Below are 20,155 nucleotides of genomic sequence, written 5' to 3'. Positions count from 1 at the left end.
AAGAACTCCCACTACATGGATAATATGAAATCTAAAAATAAGTTCAAACAATATCAAATTTTCCAATCAATGCTCTTATCAAGGTGTGATAAGCAATCAAAGTGTGATGAGTAATCAAAATAATGAAGTATCAAGAACAATTAAAATGATTCACACATGCAACCCAAATAGGTACATACTCTCTCACAATATGTAACCATCCTCCCAAATCATATAAATGTGAATGTCAAGGAATAAACCATAAAACAAAGAGACAAAACTTGTAAACCATAACATGTCCTTTTACGAATACCTATGTAATGGTGAAAATATTAGTAGGTCTCCACCACAAGAAGGATGAAGACTGCTAATACTTTTGCTTGGAGACCACTACATTCAAAAGAGGATTGAATCCAATAGATTTAGTCACAAACTAGCAATGATAAGGACTGGAAATACTTATTGGATTCAAGGGATGGATTTGTTTGCCTTCTTTTGTAATTGATTTGCTAAAATTAGGGTAAAGTACTGGAAATGAAAGTAAAAACAGAAAAAAAATAGTGAGCTATATTTGTCAAATTGAGGTACACACTTGGATCTGAGAAATATAAGTAGATTCAGACATCATCCTCGAAAGAGCTCCAAAAATGTTGGGACTATGGTGAAATTCACCTTGGTTCTCCAAACTTTTCACACACCAAAGGGGGATTGATTCATCTCTATAAATGATGTTGAATCTGAAGATAACAGCTCCATACTTGTTTCTTATAGACAAAAAGAAAGGGAAATAGGTTGGGAATAGGGGCTTGCCTAAGTTAAACCCAGGTTTTGGAATTAAATATGAAATAGAGATAAAAGATAATTGACTTGTTGTAAATGAAGATTCTCCTTTTGAGGGAGATGTTGAATAATGACTGAAAACCAAATGATATACCTCCTTGTGAAGTTTTGTTTGTCTCCATGCGAGATTAGGGTTTCATGACGTCTTTGATAAAATAGGATGTGAATGTCCACTTCAATACTTGAATCTTAACTTTGTTGCTTCTCCAAAACTTGAAGGAAGACTGATTACTTTCTCAATTGCTTGAATACTTGAATGTAATTGTTGCATATGTGTATAATGTATGATCGGTCGCCAAATGAGAGGGGAAAACCTCCTTTTATAATTGCTTGTTGAAAAACTTGCCAATTTTTCGACATGAGCCGACACGTGGTCAAGTTTCCCACTCAAAGTTGAAAAGGAAAAGAGGGTTTAAAAGGGGGCCCAAATGGGGAGGACCAAGGCGTGACGCGCCTTGGTCCTACCCAATTTTAGGGCTAGGAGAAGGTGCCTAGTTGATGTGTGAGGTCAAGGTAAGGTCATATTTGCACGATGCAAGTAGAATCAGGTCCCAGTCAAGCCTAGAGGCACCAACGCTAAGGTAGGGACCCAAATGCAATCAAAATTGTATAGGGATGCAATTTTAGGATGCTACATTCAACCCCCACTTTAGCAGGAGTATTAAGTCAATCATACTCTCAGTAAAGTACAAGGGTTCACATCGAAAAAAATTCACCAAGTCACCAAGAAGGCAAGATACACCAAACCCCCAATGGACTTTAGGATCTTACAACTTCGATGACAAGATAAAAGGGACATCATGAGAGAAAGAGAAAGAGAAAAGAGAGAGAGCCATGACTACAAACTAGTAAGGCTCTCTTAGTATGAATCATGAAAAGAAAAAATATCAAAATTATGAAGCAAAAGACTGAATTTGCTAAGTAATATAAGTATAAAGATATGCAAAAGAGAGAGATCACTGAGTGGCGTGTATGCCCTCACATTAAAGAAATTGTGCACACCTTATCAAGAGCAATTTCTTTAAGGTAGGATACGCCCAAAAATACAAGCATGTTATCACAATAATACCCCAAGAAAGGACAAATCAAAGGATAATGATCACAAGACATAAAACACAAAGTGGTCTTGCTTAAGTTTGGGGTTAGTGTGCTTTTTATGATAAATAATGTATATCATGTATATATATGCATAGAATTAACCTCATCTCCCAAAGAGAGAAAAACCACCATGGAAGAAGGGCACATGTGTCTTTTGAGTCAACATGGGAGAGACCAAAAGAGATCTCAATGCTTTGTGTTGTCCTCAAGTAAACAACACTAAGTACAACAAATAAAAGAATTGAGAGACAAATAGAAGGTCACAAACAAGCAAGAGAGGAGAGAGACAGAGAGAGAATATATGACACGAATGAAGTGAATCATGCAAACAATCCACCTCTGAATCTTGCTCATAATTATTTTGGGAAGGGGGACGACATGCAAGAGGAGCCACTTTGATAACTATAGATGGAGCTATCACAAGTTCCAAATAAGGACCATGCTCTAATGATGAGTCACTTTGTCTATTACTAGGAGATAGGATTAATGCTTTTTAAAATTGTTTAGATATATCATTGTCAACATCAACATATCCATTTTATCATCTGGATTATTAGCATTAACATTTTTATCATGAACAACATTCTCACCTATTTCTTCATCAAGATTAACAAAAATAGGAGCTCTAATAGGAATAGAACTTGAACAATCATTTTTCTTGATCATTTTATTCAATAGTTGGTGTCGTTGAGGAAGAATTGATTTGAGAAGCAAGTTCACAAGCCTTAGCACAATGGCTCCATCAGTGTTCTCTCATACAACGATTTCATTTAGTTTTAGCCAAGGGTTGTGAAGGTGTAGGTTCAACAGGCACGCACTTCTTTTCTTCTTTTAGGGAAGGATGCATAGGAGAATGTCTTTTAGATTGAACAATAGGAGATGTCAAGCGCTTCCCTTTGTAATATGTAGGAGGTGAAACTGCACCATATAAAGGAGGAATATAAGGTGTAGGAAGGAGAAGCAATTTCTTTCATTAAAGAGAGCCAAGGATGTCCCAACTTCACATGAAATTGATCAGATGTAGGAATGATAGCAAAGTCAACATATAAGCACTTAGTGCCAACCTCAATAGGAAGTGTGATAGAACAAATAAAAAGAGAAGAGAAGCCATCCAAACTCTAACTATCACATCAGTTTCATCACATGCCACTTGATGCAATTATAAAAGTAAAAATAAATTCTTTAGTTATAACATTAACCATACAAATTGGATCAATGAGCACCACTCAAGAGGATATGTCTTTAATTCTCACAATGATATATAATGGGCCATTGTGTGCTTCAATAGTCTCACTAGGATCAAATGTAATGCAAAAGTCCTTAGGAGGTTTCGTTTTATCAATAAGGTTCACCACATTATTAGACTCAAGGCCAAGATTAGTAGGAGAGAAGGCAAGACGATTAGTCTCAATCACATTAGTGGAATGGGAAGGTAAAGGATTAGTGAAAATTTGAAGATTTTGATTTCGAGGAGCTACAAATTTATTTCCTTTATCATTCATACCGACCACATATATTGTATTATTATCAATCAAATCTTGAATCTTACTCCTAAGGAATAACAGTTTTCAGTGTCATGACCAGGTTGACGATGATATGGGCACAAAGCTTTAGTATCGAAGTATTCTGAGGAGGTCTTTGGTGGATCAAGTGGCTTAATATGGGGAAGCTTCAAATCATTCTTTTGTAAAAATTGTGTCATAATACTATGCAAAGATTCATTAAGAAGATAATTATTTTCTAAAGTATTTGGACAAAGGGGGCATGTACCTGTTGTTATGACTGTTACTTGAGTGTTGTTGTTGTCACTGAATTTGATGAATCCCTTATTTAATTTGAACTTCATAAAATATTGTTGAGCACTTTCACTTTAATCAGTCGGAACCATTAAAGTGATCATTCCAATTGACTCACGGTAAGGTGATAATTGTGAATACTGAGCACAACTGCATAAATGAAGTAAACTCAGAAAAGATAATTTTATCTCTAATGTCTTTTTGCAAATTAGAAATGAAGACTTTTTTAATATATTGATTAGGTACATGAAAAGCAATTTGTGAATATAGATGTTTATATATACCAATACAGTCACTTTCTCTATAACACCTTTCTTACAATGCATCAAATCAGTCAAAGTAATTTTAGGACCAATATTATTGTGAAATTGTTGAATGAAAGCATTAGCCAATTGTTGAAATGAAGTAATAGAATAAGGAGGCAAGTAACAATACCATTGCAAAGCTTTATCCCTAAGCGTTCTAGTAAATAATATAGCCAAAAGTCTTTGCTCATGAGGAAAGTCACTACACAAAGTTTAAAATGTTTTAACATGAGGTAAAGGATCACCTTTTGCATTATAAATATCCAATTAAGGGACTTCCACATGTTTAGGATAGACAACAGGAACAATGTCATTGGATAATGGGCTCACTACATCAAATGTGGGCACATTATACTTAGATTGATTCATGAAAGCTATTTGTTGTTATAAGGAAGAGACTGTTTGGGCTAGATTATTGATAGTAGCTTCGTTGAATGGATTGAAATTAGGCATGTTTGATTGAGAAGGAGGAGTAACCTTGTTAAATGAAGAAGGATCTTGAGAATAAGGAGGTGGGAAATTACGATAGGTAGGTATGGGAGATGATTGTGCAACAAATGGAAGACTCATAGGAGGGATGAAAGAATTATAATTAGGGGAATTTCCCCCTTGAATGACATGTGTAGGTATGGCATTTTGTGTAGAGGTAGCTATGATGTTATATGTAAAGGTGGGAATACTAGCCATAGTAATAGTCATAGGGATGTAATGATTAATTGGACTAGGAGGTTGTGTATAACCAAGGACTTCAACACAACTCTGCATAGGTATATATTAGAATCCACAATATGGGAAATACCACACAACTCATAAACACCAAGTTTATCACTTTGAACCATTATTTTTAATCCTTCAATCAATGGTAAAGCCTCACTTTCTGGGTATTGTTGACTCATTCATTGTTGAATATTTTCAAATTGATTGTCAATCTTCACTAATTGGTCAACATAAACCCTAGTTAGTGATTCATTCACATCATGAGTATTGAGGAAAGAATGAGGATAAAAAAGGTCATTTGTGGGATTGGAAGAACCACCAACAACCTCATGGAACAAGTTATCCAAACTAGGATCCATCTCCTTGGTAATTAACCTTGGGAAGCCTTAATTCTACAACTTCTCATGTGGCTATTATAGGTTGGACTAATAGTAGTAAAACTCATGCACAAAAGAGGGAAATTGGAAATTGGAAATTTGAATTTAAAATAATTAAACAATGCAACATCTTGTAAAATTATTGTTCAATTAATTAAGAAAATTGATTTGTGATTTGGAAAAGATAAATTCTTAAAGAGCATGCAATCCACTAGTAAATTTAAATTTAAAAATTAGGGTTTTGTGAAAATAATCTCTTGATTTTTAAAATTAGTTTAAAATTAGATCTAAGATTGCAATTTTGAATTTGAATTAACATTAAAAATCAGATATGAAACAAATAATTCAAAAACTATACAACCCACAAGATTAATTTTAAATTTTAAAAATTAGTATTTTTGAAACTAACCTCTAAATTTTTTTAAATTTGCTTGGAAATCAAAATTGTAAGTGAAAAATTAAATTGTAAAATATGAAAACACTTAGATATGAAATAAATAATCCAAATTAAGCAATTCACAAGCTCAATCTTAAATTTAAAAATTAGGGTTTTGGTGAATTTAACCCCTAAATTTTTAAAATTCAATTGGAAATCAAACTGTTAAATAAAAATAAAAATTTTAAATTGCATACACACTCAGATCTGAGAACATAAATCAAAATTAAAGGTGTTAGGATTCAAGTTCATCAAAATGTAATGGTGAAAAATATTAGTAGGGTCTCCACCATGGGAAGGATGAAAACTGCTAATATTTTTGCTTGGAGACCACTACATTCAAAAGAGGGTTGAATCCAATAGATTTGGTCACAAACCAACAATGATAAGGATTGAAAATATTGTTTGGATTCAAGGGGTGGTTCCCTCTTTTGTAAGTTGAATTGCTAAAATTAGGGTAAAAAGATGGAAATGAAGGTAAAAACATAAAAAACAATGAGCTACAATTGTTTGATTGAGGCAGACATTTGGATCTGAGAAATATAAGCAGATTCAAACCGGATCCCCAAGAGAGATCCAAAAATGTCGAGACCAAGGGAAAATTTGTCCTGGTCCTCCAAACTTTTCGCACACCAAAGGGGGATTGATTCGTCTCTATAAATAATGTTGATTCTGAAGATCGCAGCTTCGTACCTATTTCCTGCACACAAAAAGAAAGGGAAATAGATTGGGAATAGGATCTTGCCTAAGATAATCCTCGGTTTTGGAATTAACCATGAAATAGAGGTAAAAGATAATTGAATTGTTGTAAATGAAGATTCTCCTTTTGAGGGAGATGTTGAATAATGATTGAAAACCAAATGATATACCTCCTTGTGAAGTTTTGTTTGTCTCCACATAAGATTAGGGTTTCATGAAGTCTTTGGTAAAGTAGGATGTGAATGTCCACTTCAATTCTTGAATCTTGACTTAGTTGTTGCTCCAAAGTTTGAAGGAAAATTGATTACTTTCTGAATTTCTTGAATGGTTGATTGTAATTGTCAGATATCTGTGTAATGTATGATTGATCCCCAAATGAGAGGGGAAAGCCTCCTTTGATACTTGCTCGTTGCAAACCTTGCTAATTTTTTAACATGAGCTAACACGGGGTTGGGTTTCGTGCTCAAATTTGAAAAGGAAAAGAGGGTTTTAAAAGGGGCCCTAATAGGGAGGACCAAGGCGTGGTGCTACCCCATTTTAGGGCTAGGACAAGGTGCCTAGTTGATGTGTGAGGTCAAGGTAAGGTTGTATTTGTACGGTGTGAGAAGAATTGGGTCCCAGATAGGCCTAGAGGTGCAAATGCTAAGGTAGGGGCCCAAATATAGTCAAAATTGTACATGGGTACAATTTTAGGATGCTACAACCTCAAAGAAGCAACATTGTCTCAAGTATGATCTCCTCCAAAACACCCCAAATGAAAAGTCGTAACAACACCCAAACTAGTTCAGTCTCTTAGATCAAATAAACATATGTATCATGTAAAATGCCAAAATGGATGTAAGCTTCTCAAACCAGGGAAATCAAACTAATAGTAGGAATTCCTAATAAAGGAAGTCAACCCAACAAACCATCTCCTAAGATCCTCATAATGACATCATATTATCAACTTGCACAATTAGATAAACAATGTCAAACATCTCTCAAAATGAATCCTCTAGAACTAGCCATCTATTCAAAGCTCAAGATCCATAAATATGAAAGCTAAAGTACAAAACATAAAGCACCTGAAAGGAACAATGCTCAAGTAATAAACTGTTGACTAGAACTTGAGTGGAGTATGGGAATGCTCCTCTAAGATATCCATTTCATCATGACTAATCCAAGAACACTATCCTCATAGGTCCATATAGAACGCATGTCCTACCAAGGTGTAGCTCCTTAGACTTGTTGACATCGCACCAAAAACATCCATCTCAAAAAAATGTCTCTACTCAGAAGAGAAATCCAAATCTCACCTATGCCTCCAAGTATTCATGAGCACCTGTAACCTATCAATCCATGCCATACTACAAACGCAAGATAGCATCATAATTAAGTAACCAAGAAAACGATCTTAAAATCAATACAAAATGAACCAACCAAGATCAATTTGTCAAAGCTCTTAATATCGAGAATTAGGAACATAAACATGACATTGCAATCTCACATCTCCATAAAAGAAAAACATATGCTCTAATCAACATATCAAACATCTATCTCATGCTGCAACTCTAAACTGGTAATCAAGAGCAAATCATGACATAATAGCAAACATCTTGTAAAACTAGGATAATATGTCAAAAGACAAATCATATACAACACCTCAACTAAAGACTATGAGTCATCCATGGATCCAAGATGCTAATATTTCCAATGTCATGAAGATAACCATCTCCTACTAGTGAACCTATAAATGTGAAAGACCCTTTTATATCAACAAGATCTAAGAGATCTTCCAAAATCCCTAACACTAAAGAAGATCATCCACCATACAATGGTGAATCCACATCACTCGAACAACTCCTATTGAACTATGGTAGTCCTTAAGTCATTCATGACATCATGATAACCATATCCTAAATTAAGATAATCGAAGTCTAACACACAACTAAAAAGTCAATAACATTGAGTGAATTCAATATTTCCAAACCAAGAAGATACAACCACCAACAAACCATCAAGAATCAATCCTACATTGTCAATCCATCATTGTCAAAAGTTCCCACTAAAATGTGTAACCAAGCTTTCATGACATCTTGATAAATCACATGCTACAAGTTCCAAAAATTGACTAATTAGCTACTCTAAATAGTATCCATCCTCTCATCTCAAAGAAAACATATCAATGCACAAATGGCCACAGACACAACCAACTAAAAAAGTTTGCACATCAACACTTAATCAATCATTTTGATATAAACAGTCCAAAACGAGTCATGCTACTGCAATTAATAGGGTGTAAAAACCTACTAATCACATAAATTATAGATCCAAACATTAAAATATGTAAACTCATCATCACATTAGTAAGTTGAAAATTGAGATATCAAATAGAATAATCCTATAGACCAAATTACTCAAACACCAAATCAACCTCCAATCTAATTCACCAAACATGTCCATGTCCAAGTACCATAGTCAAAGAATCAAACAAGTGTCTAGGAGTTAAGAAACAACCTCCTAGCATTAAACCAAAACACCACCAAACCACCACAAACTTGATTATGTCGCATCAATGAAAAAGTGTACTTGCATAATCATGTCACCATAATCAATGCCAATGTTTTACTTGAACTCCCTTGTATAAGACTACAAGTCTCAAATCATGTCCAACCATGTCCTCAAAACTGAAGACAATATGCATACTTATCACCATAAAAGTCTAACATTGAAAAACATATATAAACATATATTAGAAAGCACAAAATCTAATAGTCAACTATAGCATCATAAATATCTCATAAAAATATGCACTCCCTCGAGATTTTTTCTCTTAAATCATCTAGATGCTCTCACAATCACACCTCGAATCTCAGACACATACAAGTTTTCAAATAAGTACACAAATCTTCATACATATCAAAATAAGAAAATAACATCATTGTGTAACTTACACTAGACATCCTCTCTGACACCTAATCAAAATTGAAAAGTAAAAATTATGTTCAAACCCATAAAAACAAAATTATTTGACTTCTAGACCCCAAAAATCTATCAAAACAAAAAAATAAGGGAACCAAATATGTACCACCATGTAGCACTCAAAACTAGCTTTCCAACAAGTATAAGAAGTCGAAAATTTGACAACCTGGGTGGAAGTTATAATTTGTAGAAATTGTTTGCTCAATTCTACTATATATGAAAACTAGTGGTGGCCCTCGAGTGGAGCCATTAGTGACGACCATGGAGCAATGCTTAAATTTGGCACACCCAAAATAGTAATTAAACTTGGTTTTATTTGAAAATTTAAAATTTAAAATAATATTGGCTTGATTTAAAATTTTAATGGTGGTGAAAAGTTTTGGCATTTTTTTTTATTTAATATTTTTTTGTGATTCAAAATTTAATAGGTGGTTTTATAAACCATCAGTTTGTGGTGCATCCCCAGCTAACTAGGGGTTAAGGCCCACCGTTCGGGGGCCACCTATCGGTGTTAGAATGACTAACGACTATCAACAAGGTGTCAACCTTGTCAACACTAATAGGTCCAATAGTCAACAAATGTGTGTATGGGGGTGTGGAATCTACAAACCCCCACCACCCCAATTTTTTTTTTAATAATATTTGAAGGTAATAAAAATGAAATCACCCATATATTTTAATATTGATTTTATGACACCTCTTGTTCAGGTTGTACAATCGTATGCTCTATCTAGGGGCAATTTTTCTTTTCTTTTTTTTTATCTTCTTTGAAATAGGCCAATTTTATGTCAAAATCATGTCTTAGGCCTCTTAAATCCAATGGTGAGGTGTATTTTTTCCCAATGGGTCATTTGTGAAATCTCCCCAAAGTTATAATTTGAAAGAACATCCAAGGAATCCATTGACCGAACATTTCACACACCCAAATTAGTTAACAACCCATTATAACGACAAACCAAAAACCCTCAAATATGCAATAAAACAACCTATAAATATGGTTTATACATTGAAATGTCCCAAATCTTTCATGCATAGCCATGACTTCAACTTCATACCTCATCCACTTAAGCTGGAGTTATACGTCAAAATCCAATCATGAAAGCTTTGATACCACTAGTTAGGAAATAATGCATCATGTCCAATTCATTGAATCCATTTTCTATATCATGCATGAGATAAAAGCATGCATAAAAAAATATAATATAGTCATTATGCCAAGATCAAATAGACAAGCCACAAAAAAAAACAAGATATACCCTAGAAAACTCTTGTGAGGGAAAAACCCAACCTCCAAAGAATCCATACTCCATCTATCATTCAACAAATAAACAATACATGGACTTACAAAGTTACATTGAAAACTTCTAAAACATCAAGCCTCCCATGCAACTTCCATGCATTCAAGCATGGATCCACACATCCCATGTTATGCTTCATATATGCACTCATTAAATAGACTCAATAATGATTGCCTACTCAACCAACCAACCTTAACCACAAAACATATGCTTGCTTTTATAGAATCAGTCTCACACAAATACAACCAAGTGGTAAGATAAAGCCATGTGTGCCACAAAACCATATGAACACAATCTCATTGACCCCACATTTAATATTGGGTACTAAGTTTTTCGTATATCTATATTTTCCAATATTAAATTAGATACATTTCCCCAAGGTGAGACCCACATTAAACATATTCACAGTGTCACAATACACCACATAAAGTGGCCCCAAGAATGTTAACTCCTAATGATGCATGTCCATCTAGGTCCCCCTAGGTGCACCACACACATAATAATATAATAAACATTATAAACCTTATGCAAGGTGTACAACACCTTATCCAACAATCAATACATCTTTGCAATTTAGTATACTTGGTAAGTTGCTCTTAAGGGGGCCATCAGTTTGATTATGTTATATTATCTAATTAGTTTATTGTTATGTTATATTCACACTAGCATACTTTAGCTTATTTAATTTCTTTTCTTTTTGTTTTTTGTACTCATGTCAATGTATTAAGATTATTTTATACTAGCATTCAATTGTTTTTATAACAAGGATTTCTTCATCGTATATTGTGCCATAGTTCATTTTTTGCATCTAAAGAATTCTCAAGTTTTATAAAAAATCTATTGCTTCCCTCCTTTGTGAAAAATTATTTTGGTTAAAGTTATCCTTGGGTTGTTGTGGGCTTGGATTAGCGACTCTGATACCAAACCTTCGCAATTTTTTTGACAATAAAAAATTCATCATGTTTTTTTAACATGAACTAGTTTGTGTCAATCTTCTAATCAAAATTGGCAATAATATGTTTGAAATCAAGCAATCATTTTTCATTTGTCAATTTGCAATGATAATTATTGCATTCCATCTTTTACTAGGTTTAACATCTTGTTAATACTTCCTTTATAGTCACATCGATGTCACAATCACCTTCACAACAAGCTTCAAGTGTTACATGACATGTAGCACTATATCTAGTAGGTTTATTGAATTCCAAATTCTTGACTGTCTACTCTTGTTACTTTGTTATTGAACTATAAAATATTGTAATAGCTATATCTAGTAGCTTTTTTCAATTCAAAATGTATATCACCCTCTTCATATAGATATCAAAAGGAGCTTACAATTAATATCTCTCTCTCGCGCTCGCTCTCTCTCTCTCTCTCTCTCTCTCTCTCTCTCTCTCTCTCTCTCTCTCTCTCTCTCTCTCTCTCACACACGCACATATTTACATTTTTTACTATAAACAATGCAATATATCATTTTAATTAGAAAACGCTTTCAAAGTTTATTTGAAGTTTTATAATTAAAAAATGGATGCTTGGTATCCATGATCTAGAAAAGCTAAACATAGATTATGTAAGTTATATCATCAGGCCCAATTTATTAAGTTCATACCACCAATTAGAAAGATTAGTAGAACACTTAAGGATGATGTCAACCCAAGTAGAGGGCTTGCTTGTGGGAGTGTCTCATCCCACCTAAGCATCCTATATTATAAGACACAAGAGCACATCCAACCTAGGCAACATAACCACAATGGTACTAATATTATAGGTGCTACCTTGTGTAGGAGAAAATCGCCAAAAAGAAAATATTTTGACCATGCAATAATAAAGTCTATCATCTCTACTAAGGAGGAGAAAAACAATTGCAACTATGCGAGCAACTCCAACAAGATCTAGAAAACAATACTCTTGGGTTAGATTATTTAAAGGGTTTATGTTCGTGATGTATGTCACTCTCTTACTAATAGAAAAGACCCTAGAGGTGTTGAAACTCCAAAGTCACCCTTTCAACCTAGTCCTTGTTCTAAAAACAAGCAAAGATGAGTGTATGCACTTAATTGTTAAGAGAAAATAGTTGAAATCTCCCCATTCAAAATAATGAGTTTCCAAAACTGCTAGAACTAAAAGTAAATAATTGTTCTAAAAAAATTTATATGTTAACAATGTTTAACAAGACCAACATGTCGTATGCCAAACAAAACAACTTTCCAAAAAATAAGTTGAGGGTCAAAAGGGAAGTTGTAAATCCAAATCCAAGCACTTCACACGAGAGACATCTAAATTAAGCAATACCACTGTGTATATACCTTTCTCCTAAAGGTATGCCTTAGTATAGGCCAAGCAACAAGAAAAAGAACATTTTATAGTTAAATCTCGGACATTTTATTCTCTTAAATAAATAAATAAAAGCTAAGTTTGGGAAGAACAATTTAAGCCCCAACAATAATATAATTTCCCAAGGAAAAGAAAAAGGCAGCAGCTAAGAACCATTTACAATAAGCCCATGAATAATTCTTAAAAGGCAATCTTGTAATTTCATCACTATTTTTCTACAATGTCATAGGTAATTACAAGTTCAATTTATTAAGCTACTTATTAAGCATTCTAATGATGAATCATAGAATGTGTTTCGAATCATTGATGATAAAAAATTTCTTACACAATCTTATCTGAAAGTCTCAAATGTATTGAATTGTAAAAATCTGATAACATTAATTGGTGAACTCTGTTTCTCTACAAGACTGGTTAATGAAATCTAATTTTGGCTCAGGCTTGAAACAAAAACTTTTAAAAACTTTTCAGTTCTTTACACCTCAAACATTCTAAAGCGCAGATGCAAACTATCAAAGTATGGCAAAGACAGTTCAATTAGTTTCCTGAAATTTTAAACGTTTCAATTACAAACTTGTGTTTTAAGCCCAAAAAATCTTACGGAACGATCCAAAGCTTTACATAAATGTCTCGATGTTGTTCCTTGGAAACTTAGCTGTAACAGTCCAAAGCTATTAGAAGCGCATTTATCTTAAATTGCAAAAGAAGAATCTCCGAACATTAATCTTGATTTATACTCACCAGCCTTAAGCATCTTACGCAATCCCCTAGATCTTGACAACTTTGTTGAAAGAGACCAATCATTAAAGAAGAGCTTTGTCGGGACATACATTTGGGAAAAAAACAGAGTTTACCCATCAGACATTGGAGGTAGAAGGATGCAACCAGTAATTAGTGCTCTACAAAAAAGATTCAGAGCGATAATTGAAACCTCCGAATGAAAATATTTCATGCTCATCTTAGCTTTCACACCCACCAACATTAAGCACATCAATTTCTCTAACACTCCTACCATTATTGAGATGCATCTCCCATCACTGATAATTTACCAGCTTTCATACTGTTCATTGGCTACACATTTTAAGGTCGCAAGAAAAAAGGTTTAAACGTTCTTGAATGCTGTAGAAGCTCGGTGAGTCTCATACCATTTAATGAAAGTCCACCTTCTAGGTTTCTATCTGAAGCTATGATTTGTCATCCCTCATCCCCATAAATATCAAGAACCAAGGCAATTGGAATATAATTGTTCATTAACAGACATCTATCTGTGCCTATGCGTACATAATAATGAAATTCCAAGGGCAGAAAAACATCAACTTCAATGATGAATCATGAGACTTACTGTTGCGAACAGTTGGAAATGAAGGATTGACACAATTTTTCTTTCTTAGGAATTATCAATTCTTAGGACTAGCCCACCGTATCAACACACCCCCATAATGTTGAAGTTCTTAGATTCAACTTCCAATGATGTAGAAAACTTTAAGTGCAAGAAAACATCGACATCGATGATGAATAATGAGCCTGTACCTAAAGCAAAATTATTGAAGATAATAGCTTCACTATATACCCTTTTCAAAAGTTCCCTGTTCATAAGAGTATAGGACTAGCACCTTTTACCATCACCCACATGGTATTAAATTTATTGATCCATACTTCAGCGATGAAGAAAGGAAACTTGAATTGCAAGAAAGCATATCAAGATAATGAAGAATCAAATCAAGTTCACATGCATCTGAGGTAAAATGTTCAAGATAATAGCTTGACACGGTAATTTTTTTTGAAGGAAAATACTGTGCATTCCTAAGATAAAAAAGAATTAGAATCAGTTCCTTGTATCAACCACCCACATAATATTAAAATTTCCTTGATTCAATTTCATAGTAAATCTTATCACACAGGTCTCCTAAATTTATGTTCAGTAATAGCAGAGCGGAAGTCCAGCAAAACTTCACTGCTCAGGCTAAACCAGGCTAGGGTACTTAAGATATCTCCAAAATATAATTCTTGGAATGGATTTTGTACTACCCATTCCATGGGAGAAACTATTACATATGCCATTCTTCATTTGTGGGGCTTTTTTGGAGTGTGATTTAAAGGTGGATCTCAGATCCCATAGATCCTTTTCAGTCCATATTATGCCACCACAAAAAAAAAACCCTTTGCTTTACTAGGTATATGCCTTCCTGCTATATACAAAAGAAGTTCCTTCAACGATATGACAGAGAAAATAGGATTGCTTTTGTAAGAGAAATAGCCGCAAAATATGAAGCTCATTTCCTTTATCCAAACTCAATACCTAACAAGATCACATAATCTCCAAAGAAATGGATCAGGACCCTGATTCAAAGCAGACCCCAAAGTAATTTTGAATCTTTACCTCTCAATCCACATCCCATGATAGCCAGATTCTTGGAAGGAAGAGTACCAGAATATGAGTTCATCTGTAAGGGCCTGTTCGCTGAGCCTCATTTTCTGTGCTGCATCCTCGGTTAAGAGACATGATCTGCACAGAGGGCAGGTGATCTGCTGATGGTCCAGCCACTTGTCAAGGCAGAGTCTGTGGAAAAAGTGGCAGCAGGGCAGCTGCCTAATCTCATCCCCCTCTTCAAACTTGGACAAACAAACTGCACACTCAACATGGCCATCATCGTCTTCATTGCTTGAAGATTCATTATCAGATTGGAATCTCTTGATGGGTAGGCTCTGCCTGATTTCTTCTGCAATGAGCTGCGCTTCTGGATGTACATAGGACATGTCAGGGGTAATATTACTCTCAGGCCATGATGGATCAATGGATTCAGGTTCAGTATATGGAGAGAGACCTACAATCTGGAGGATGGATCTCAAGATATCCTTGATAATAGCAAAAGATAGGGCTGTGTTAACAATCAAAATTGGCAAAACACCTTCTGAGACAGTGTTGGGGAAGCTTGAGAGACCCATTTCAAAATTCCTTTTCTTTGCAGGAGAGAGCAACCCTTCACAAAACCTGCATGGACAGATGATATAAAACAAGGTTATTATATAGCCACATCTTCCCCATAAAGCAATATCTATGCAAAGAAGCCAAAGTTTGGAACTTTACAAAGCATCATCAATTTCAGTAAAACCCGCCCCTGAGAATGCCTCGATTTAAAAATCTTTAAAATTTTATTTCTGGGCCAACAGGTTAAAACTCCAGAATGGCCCACCTCAATTTGATAGCACTGTCCATTTTAATTATTGGTACCGCGTAAAATTGTAGATTGGACTACTAACGCACACCTTTGACGATTCATGCATAGAAGTTTAGACATCTGGTCACATGCATCGTAGAGTCCGCCCATCAGTCGTAGCAGCAGTATCGCGGTATCCTTAGTTGGCAAGAAGGTCGGCACCTAAAATTATGACTAAATATAACCTCAAATACAAGGGACTAGGACCAAGTGTAACTACACAAGACATACCAGGTAAGAATGGCAACCACTAGGACTACTCAAGTTTAAACTATTTGGTAGAATTTAAATAAAATAAATTAATAAATAAAAAAAAAGAGAATGAAGGGCATCAGGATCATTCAAGTTTGAACTATTTGGTAAGATGAATAAGAAATGTTTTACTGTAACATCATATTACAATTGACTTCTTTATGTTATCAGCTGAAGAAGGATGTTATCTAGCAATGTTTTTTGTTTATAGTGTTTCATATCCTCTTTTCTTGCACAACTGTTATTCTTTCTTTGTAATCAGCTTTGTTCAATAAAGAAAAAATACAATCTATAAAAAAATTGAATCATGATTTAAAGATTTTTTTTGTTTCTTATTTTAAGAAATTGAGTTTTCTTTTTCAAATTATTAACATTTGAAGATCTTCATCATTTTCTATGCGCTGCCACATAACAGTTTAAAGTTGGTGTACAAACAATTCATCCTCAAATCTCAATTTACCAACAATGTCTAGAGTGGAATATATGCACAAACAAGTATACATTTTTCTTTTGTTTATAATTATATATTAATAATTTAATTAGAGATTGCTTCTAAATTTGTTCTGTATATTTTTTAATAAAAACAAATGAATCACTGAGTGTGATCTGAAACATACACAGTGAATCCACACACAATTTTTATTCAAAATATAGATCAGTCACAAAAACGTAGACATCCAATCCAAAAATAATCTTCATTTGTAAAAACCTTATATCAAGTATACATTAATTTTTAATATTGATAAACAATCTCCATTCAAAATAAACAGTAAAGAACTTATACCAATTATACATTAATTTTAATAGTAATATTTCAAATCAATATCAATTATATTATCAAAATAAAAAAACATTTTAAAACCTACAGTACAGTATAGAAAGCGCATTCTAAAAGTCTAGTTACAAAGTGGACAAATAAAGTGACCAGGCCATTATAATGATTATTATACCTCACCCGGTATTTGAGTAGTTCAAAAACCTTTCCTAGGGTTTACCAAACATTCAGTGTAACGACAGACTTCAGCACAGAAGCTGACCCTAAAATGCATCCTTAACCCAGTTAGGTTATCATAATGAAGGGAACAATTGCTATCAGGATTCCCAAGATGGACGCCTAAGCAAACAATAGGCAGCTAAAAGTTAATATAAATAAGGACACACCACAAGATGCACCAGTTCAGGCAGTACAACCCTAATTAATAAAAACAAATGAGCAGGCTATACTATACATTTATTAAGATGACGGGTTTTTTTTTTATGATATTTGGGTCAAATATGTAAATAACTTTGTGGCTCCCTACTTTCTTAGAAGATTTGTTTCTGATTTCTTGTTTCAAAGAGATAAGGTTTGGAAAACAGGGAGCTCATCATCAAATCATCAAACTTTATAGTAAACATTTGACATTTGTGGAAAACTAAAAAAGAATCTGTTCTCATAGACTATCCATAAGACTTGAAATGTTAAAATTCTTCTATTATAATTTCGTGGCTGGCTATTTCCTCACAAGATTTGTGTCTGATCTCTTGTTTCAAAAAGATAAGGTTGGAAAAACATCAAAAAGATAAGGTTAGAAAAACAGGGAGCTCTCATCAAATCATCAAACTTTTTAGTAATCATTTGACATTTGTAAAAAGCTAAAAAAAGAATCTGTTCTGAATCGTGAAATGTTAAAATTCTTATAAATTATCCATAAAACGAAATGTTAAAATTCTTATAAACTATCTATGAGACAAAAAATGTTAAAATTCTTATATTCTATCCAATTCTTGATTTTAACTATTTAAAATTTTTTTTTACCATAAAAACAGTGAACAACCCCTCCTACCAGATCTGGCAGTGTATGTGACTAACAGACCAACAATTATCATATTAAAAACTCAAATCACTGGTCCCTGTAATTCAAAAAAAGTTTGTAAAGTCCAAGTGACCCACTAAGTAAAAGGGATTAAAATCACTTAGAAACTGAAAAGGCAAAGAATGACCAGCACAGTGAACATGAACTTGATTTTTAAGGTATCAAAGGTGCCACCGAGGCTGTGTTCAGGAAAGGGACAACACATCCATTAAACAATGCAAATTTATAAAAAATAATCTTTTCTTTCTCCTAAGTAACGTGCAGACGCAGCACTCCTATTTTTTTTCCAAATGGAATAACAAACCATAAAACACAAACAGAGATTCACACACTGAACGAGAGATATGCTTACCTAGGCCAAGTTGAAAGCTTCTTATAATAGAATACTCTCTGCAATGCTTTTGAGATATAAAGCTTTTCCAAACCCTTTCCCCCAAATGGGTATCCACTGATTACAAAAACAGCACTTTATATCTCCTTGGGAAGTGTTAAGAATACAATATATGCATATAATATGTACCCGCTATATATACATCAATGTGTGTATATATGGGCCCAATGTAATGGGCACACTGTATTAAGTAAAAAAGAAATTGGGTCATAGATTTTTCTACAGGCTCAGAGCAATGCCCACATCAATTCCCAGGTCTCATAACGATCACAGACAATGAAATGGGCTTTTCACTTTGACCGGGCAAAATAATTTGATAGATCTTATCGTTTGGTAGGATGAATCACAGAATAATATATGATGAATATATGCTACACAAACTCCATTAAACCTCCAATTTCTGCTGTCTTATCATGAGTAGGAGGGAAAACATATAGTGCTAAATATCTTCGCCTGGTGATTTTTCTGGTGACCACGTGGACGTTTATTGTGATCATGCATTGAGATGTGAGGTTAATGGGTGTGCATATTGCAAACCACATGTGGGTTTCTCCGACCTAGGGTTAAGGATTTCCCCATATTTATGGTAAGTTTGTCTTGGCCCGAATGGGGGGATTGATGAATTAGGTTTGGTCACTCGTCACCAATTTTTCCCTCTAATTTTGTTTATATTAGCGCTTGCATCAAATGGAAGTGCAATGGTTTAGAGGATAGCAATATATATTGAATTTTTTAAATTATATAGATATATTAGTAAAAGTTTTATAATATTTTTTTTATCAAATCTATTTTTATTAATTAATATATTTATATATGCATTATATTAAATTGATATAATTTAATAAAGAGATTTATTTTTTAAAATTTAATGATTGGCGAGAAATTAAATTTAAGATTATTTCTTTTATTGAAAGAATTTTAGAAGATTTTGGTATAAGATATTTAACATAATAGTGTAATCAGTACCCAAGGCAAAAGAATGACAACAATATCTTAGACATGCAAGACAATTACTTGCACTATTAAAATCTTCGGAATTTAAGCATTGCGTATTGCAATCATAAAGTGGGAGAAGTGATATGCATTTTCATAAAGTGGGAGAAACGATATGCATTTTAACTTGAGGAATTACAAAAAAATATTTTTTTATGATAAATAAATATTATATATCAATTCATTTTTTTAGAATATTAGGTATGCATCCATTAAAATAAATACATATATAGTTTTAATTGAAATCTAAATAAAATTTTAACTTAAAAAATCTTACCCTAACACTTGGAAGTGGCCTTTGGAAATTTACAACGATTTAATAATAAAAACAAAAATACCCCAAAAGCACAACATTGATTTTTGTCAATAAAAAAATCAAAAATGGAAAATAGAAATTTCATCAGTAATTGCTAAATAAAAAATTAGAGCTGCAATCTTGGATCGTTTGCAGTGGAATGTTTTAGGTGGCACTCCTCCTGTCAGTCATTTCAGAATTATTAAATGTAGCAAACAAAGTTTTTCATCATCAAAGTCGGCGTGAAACTCTTCCAATATAAGATACGGTAGAGAATGGCGGTTTAAGCAAACGGTGTTGGACAAATCAAATA

The 20,155-nt window shown here is 33.6% G+C and overlaps 1 protein-coding gene across 4 annotated transcripts; it reads right to left on the bottom strand.

Moving 5' to 3' along the window:
• Positions 1-14,688: 14,688 nt before the first annotated feature.
• Positions 14,689-18,960, bottom strand: LOC131063800 (probable E3 ubiquitin-protein ligase XERICO). 4 transcript variants are annotated; one of them, XM_057997745.2, is made up of 2 exons: positions 18,516-18,960; positions 14,689-15,829 (listed from the first exon to the last, which is right to left on the bottom strand). In XM_057997745.2, exon 2 carries the CDS (start codon positions 15,781-15,783, stop codon positions 15,214-15,216), a length of 570 nt encoding a protein of 189 aa, XP_057853728.1. In that variant the 5' UTR covers positions 15,784-15,829; positions 18,516-18,960; the 3' UTR covers positions 14,689-15,213. The 4 variants fall into 4 exon arrangements, with proteins under 4 accessions (XP_057853728.1, XP_057853725.1, XP_057853726.1 ...); XM_057997742.2 differs by lacking the exon at positions 18,516-18,960 and adding an exon at positions 16,105-18,491; XM_057997743.1 differs by lacking the exon at positions 18,516-18,960 and adding an exon at positions 16,032-16,069.
• Positions 18,961-20,155: the final 1,195 nt, after the last annotated feature.

The sequence above is a fragment of the Cryptomeria japonica genome, chromosome 1, assembly GCF_030272615.1.
Source record: "Cryptomeria japonica chromosome 1, Sugi_1.0, whole genome shotgun sequence".
Lineage (NCBI taxonomy): Eukaryota > Viridiplantae > Streptophyta > Pinopsida > Cupressales > Cupressaceae > Cryptomeria > Cryptomeria japonica.
This window is presented reverse-complemented; position numbering and strand designations above follow the sequence as displayed.

What these genes read in the sequence shown, in the direction of transcription:
- LOC131063800 (XM_057997742.2), bottom strand. Translation starts at nt 16,166, where the DNA reads ATGGGCGGACTCTACGATGCATGTGACCAGATGTCTAAACTTCTATGC. An exon ending in CTATGCATGAATCGTCAAAG is followed by an intron (nt 15,830 to 16,104) that starts GTGTGCGTTAGT and finishes CTGTCCATGCAG; the next exon opens with GTTTTGTGAAGGGTTGCTCT.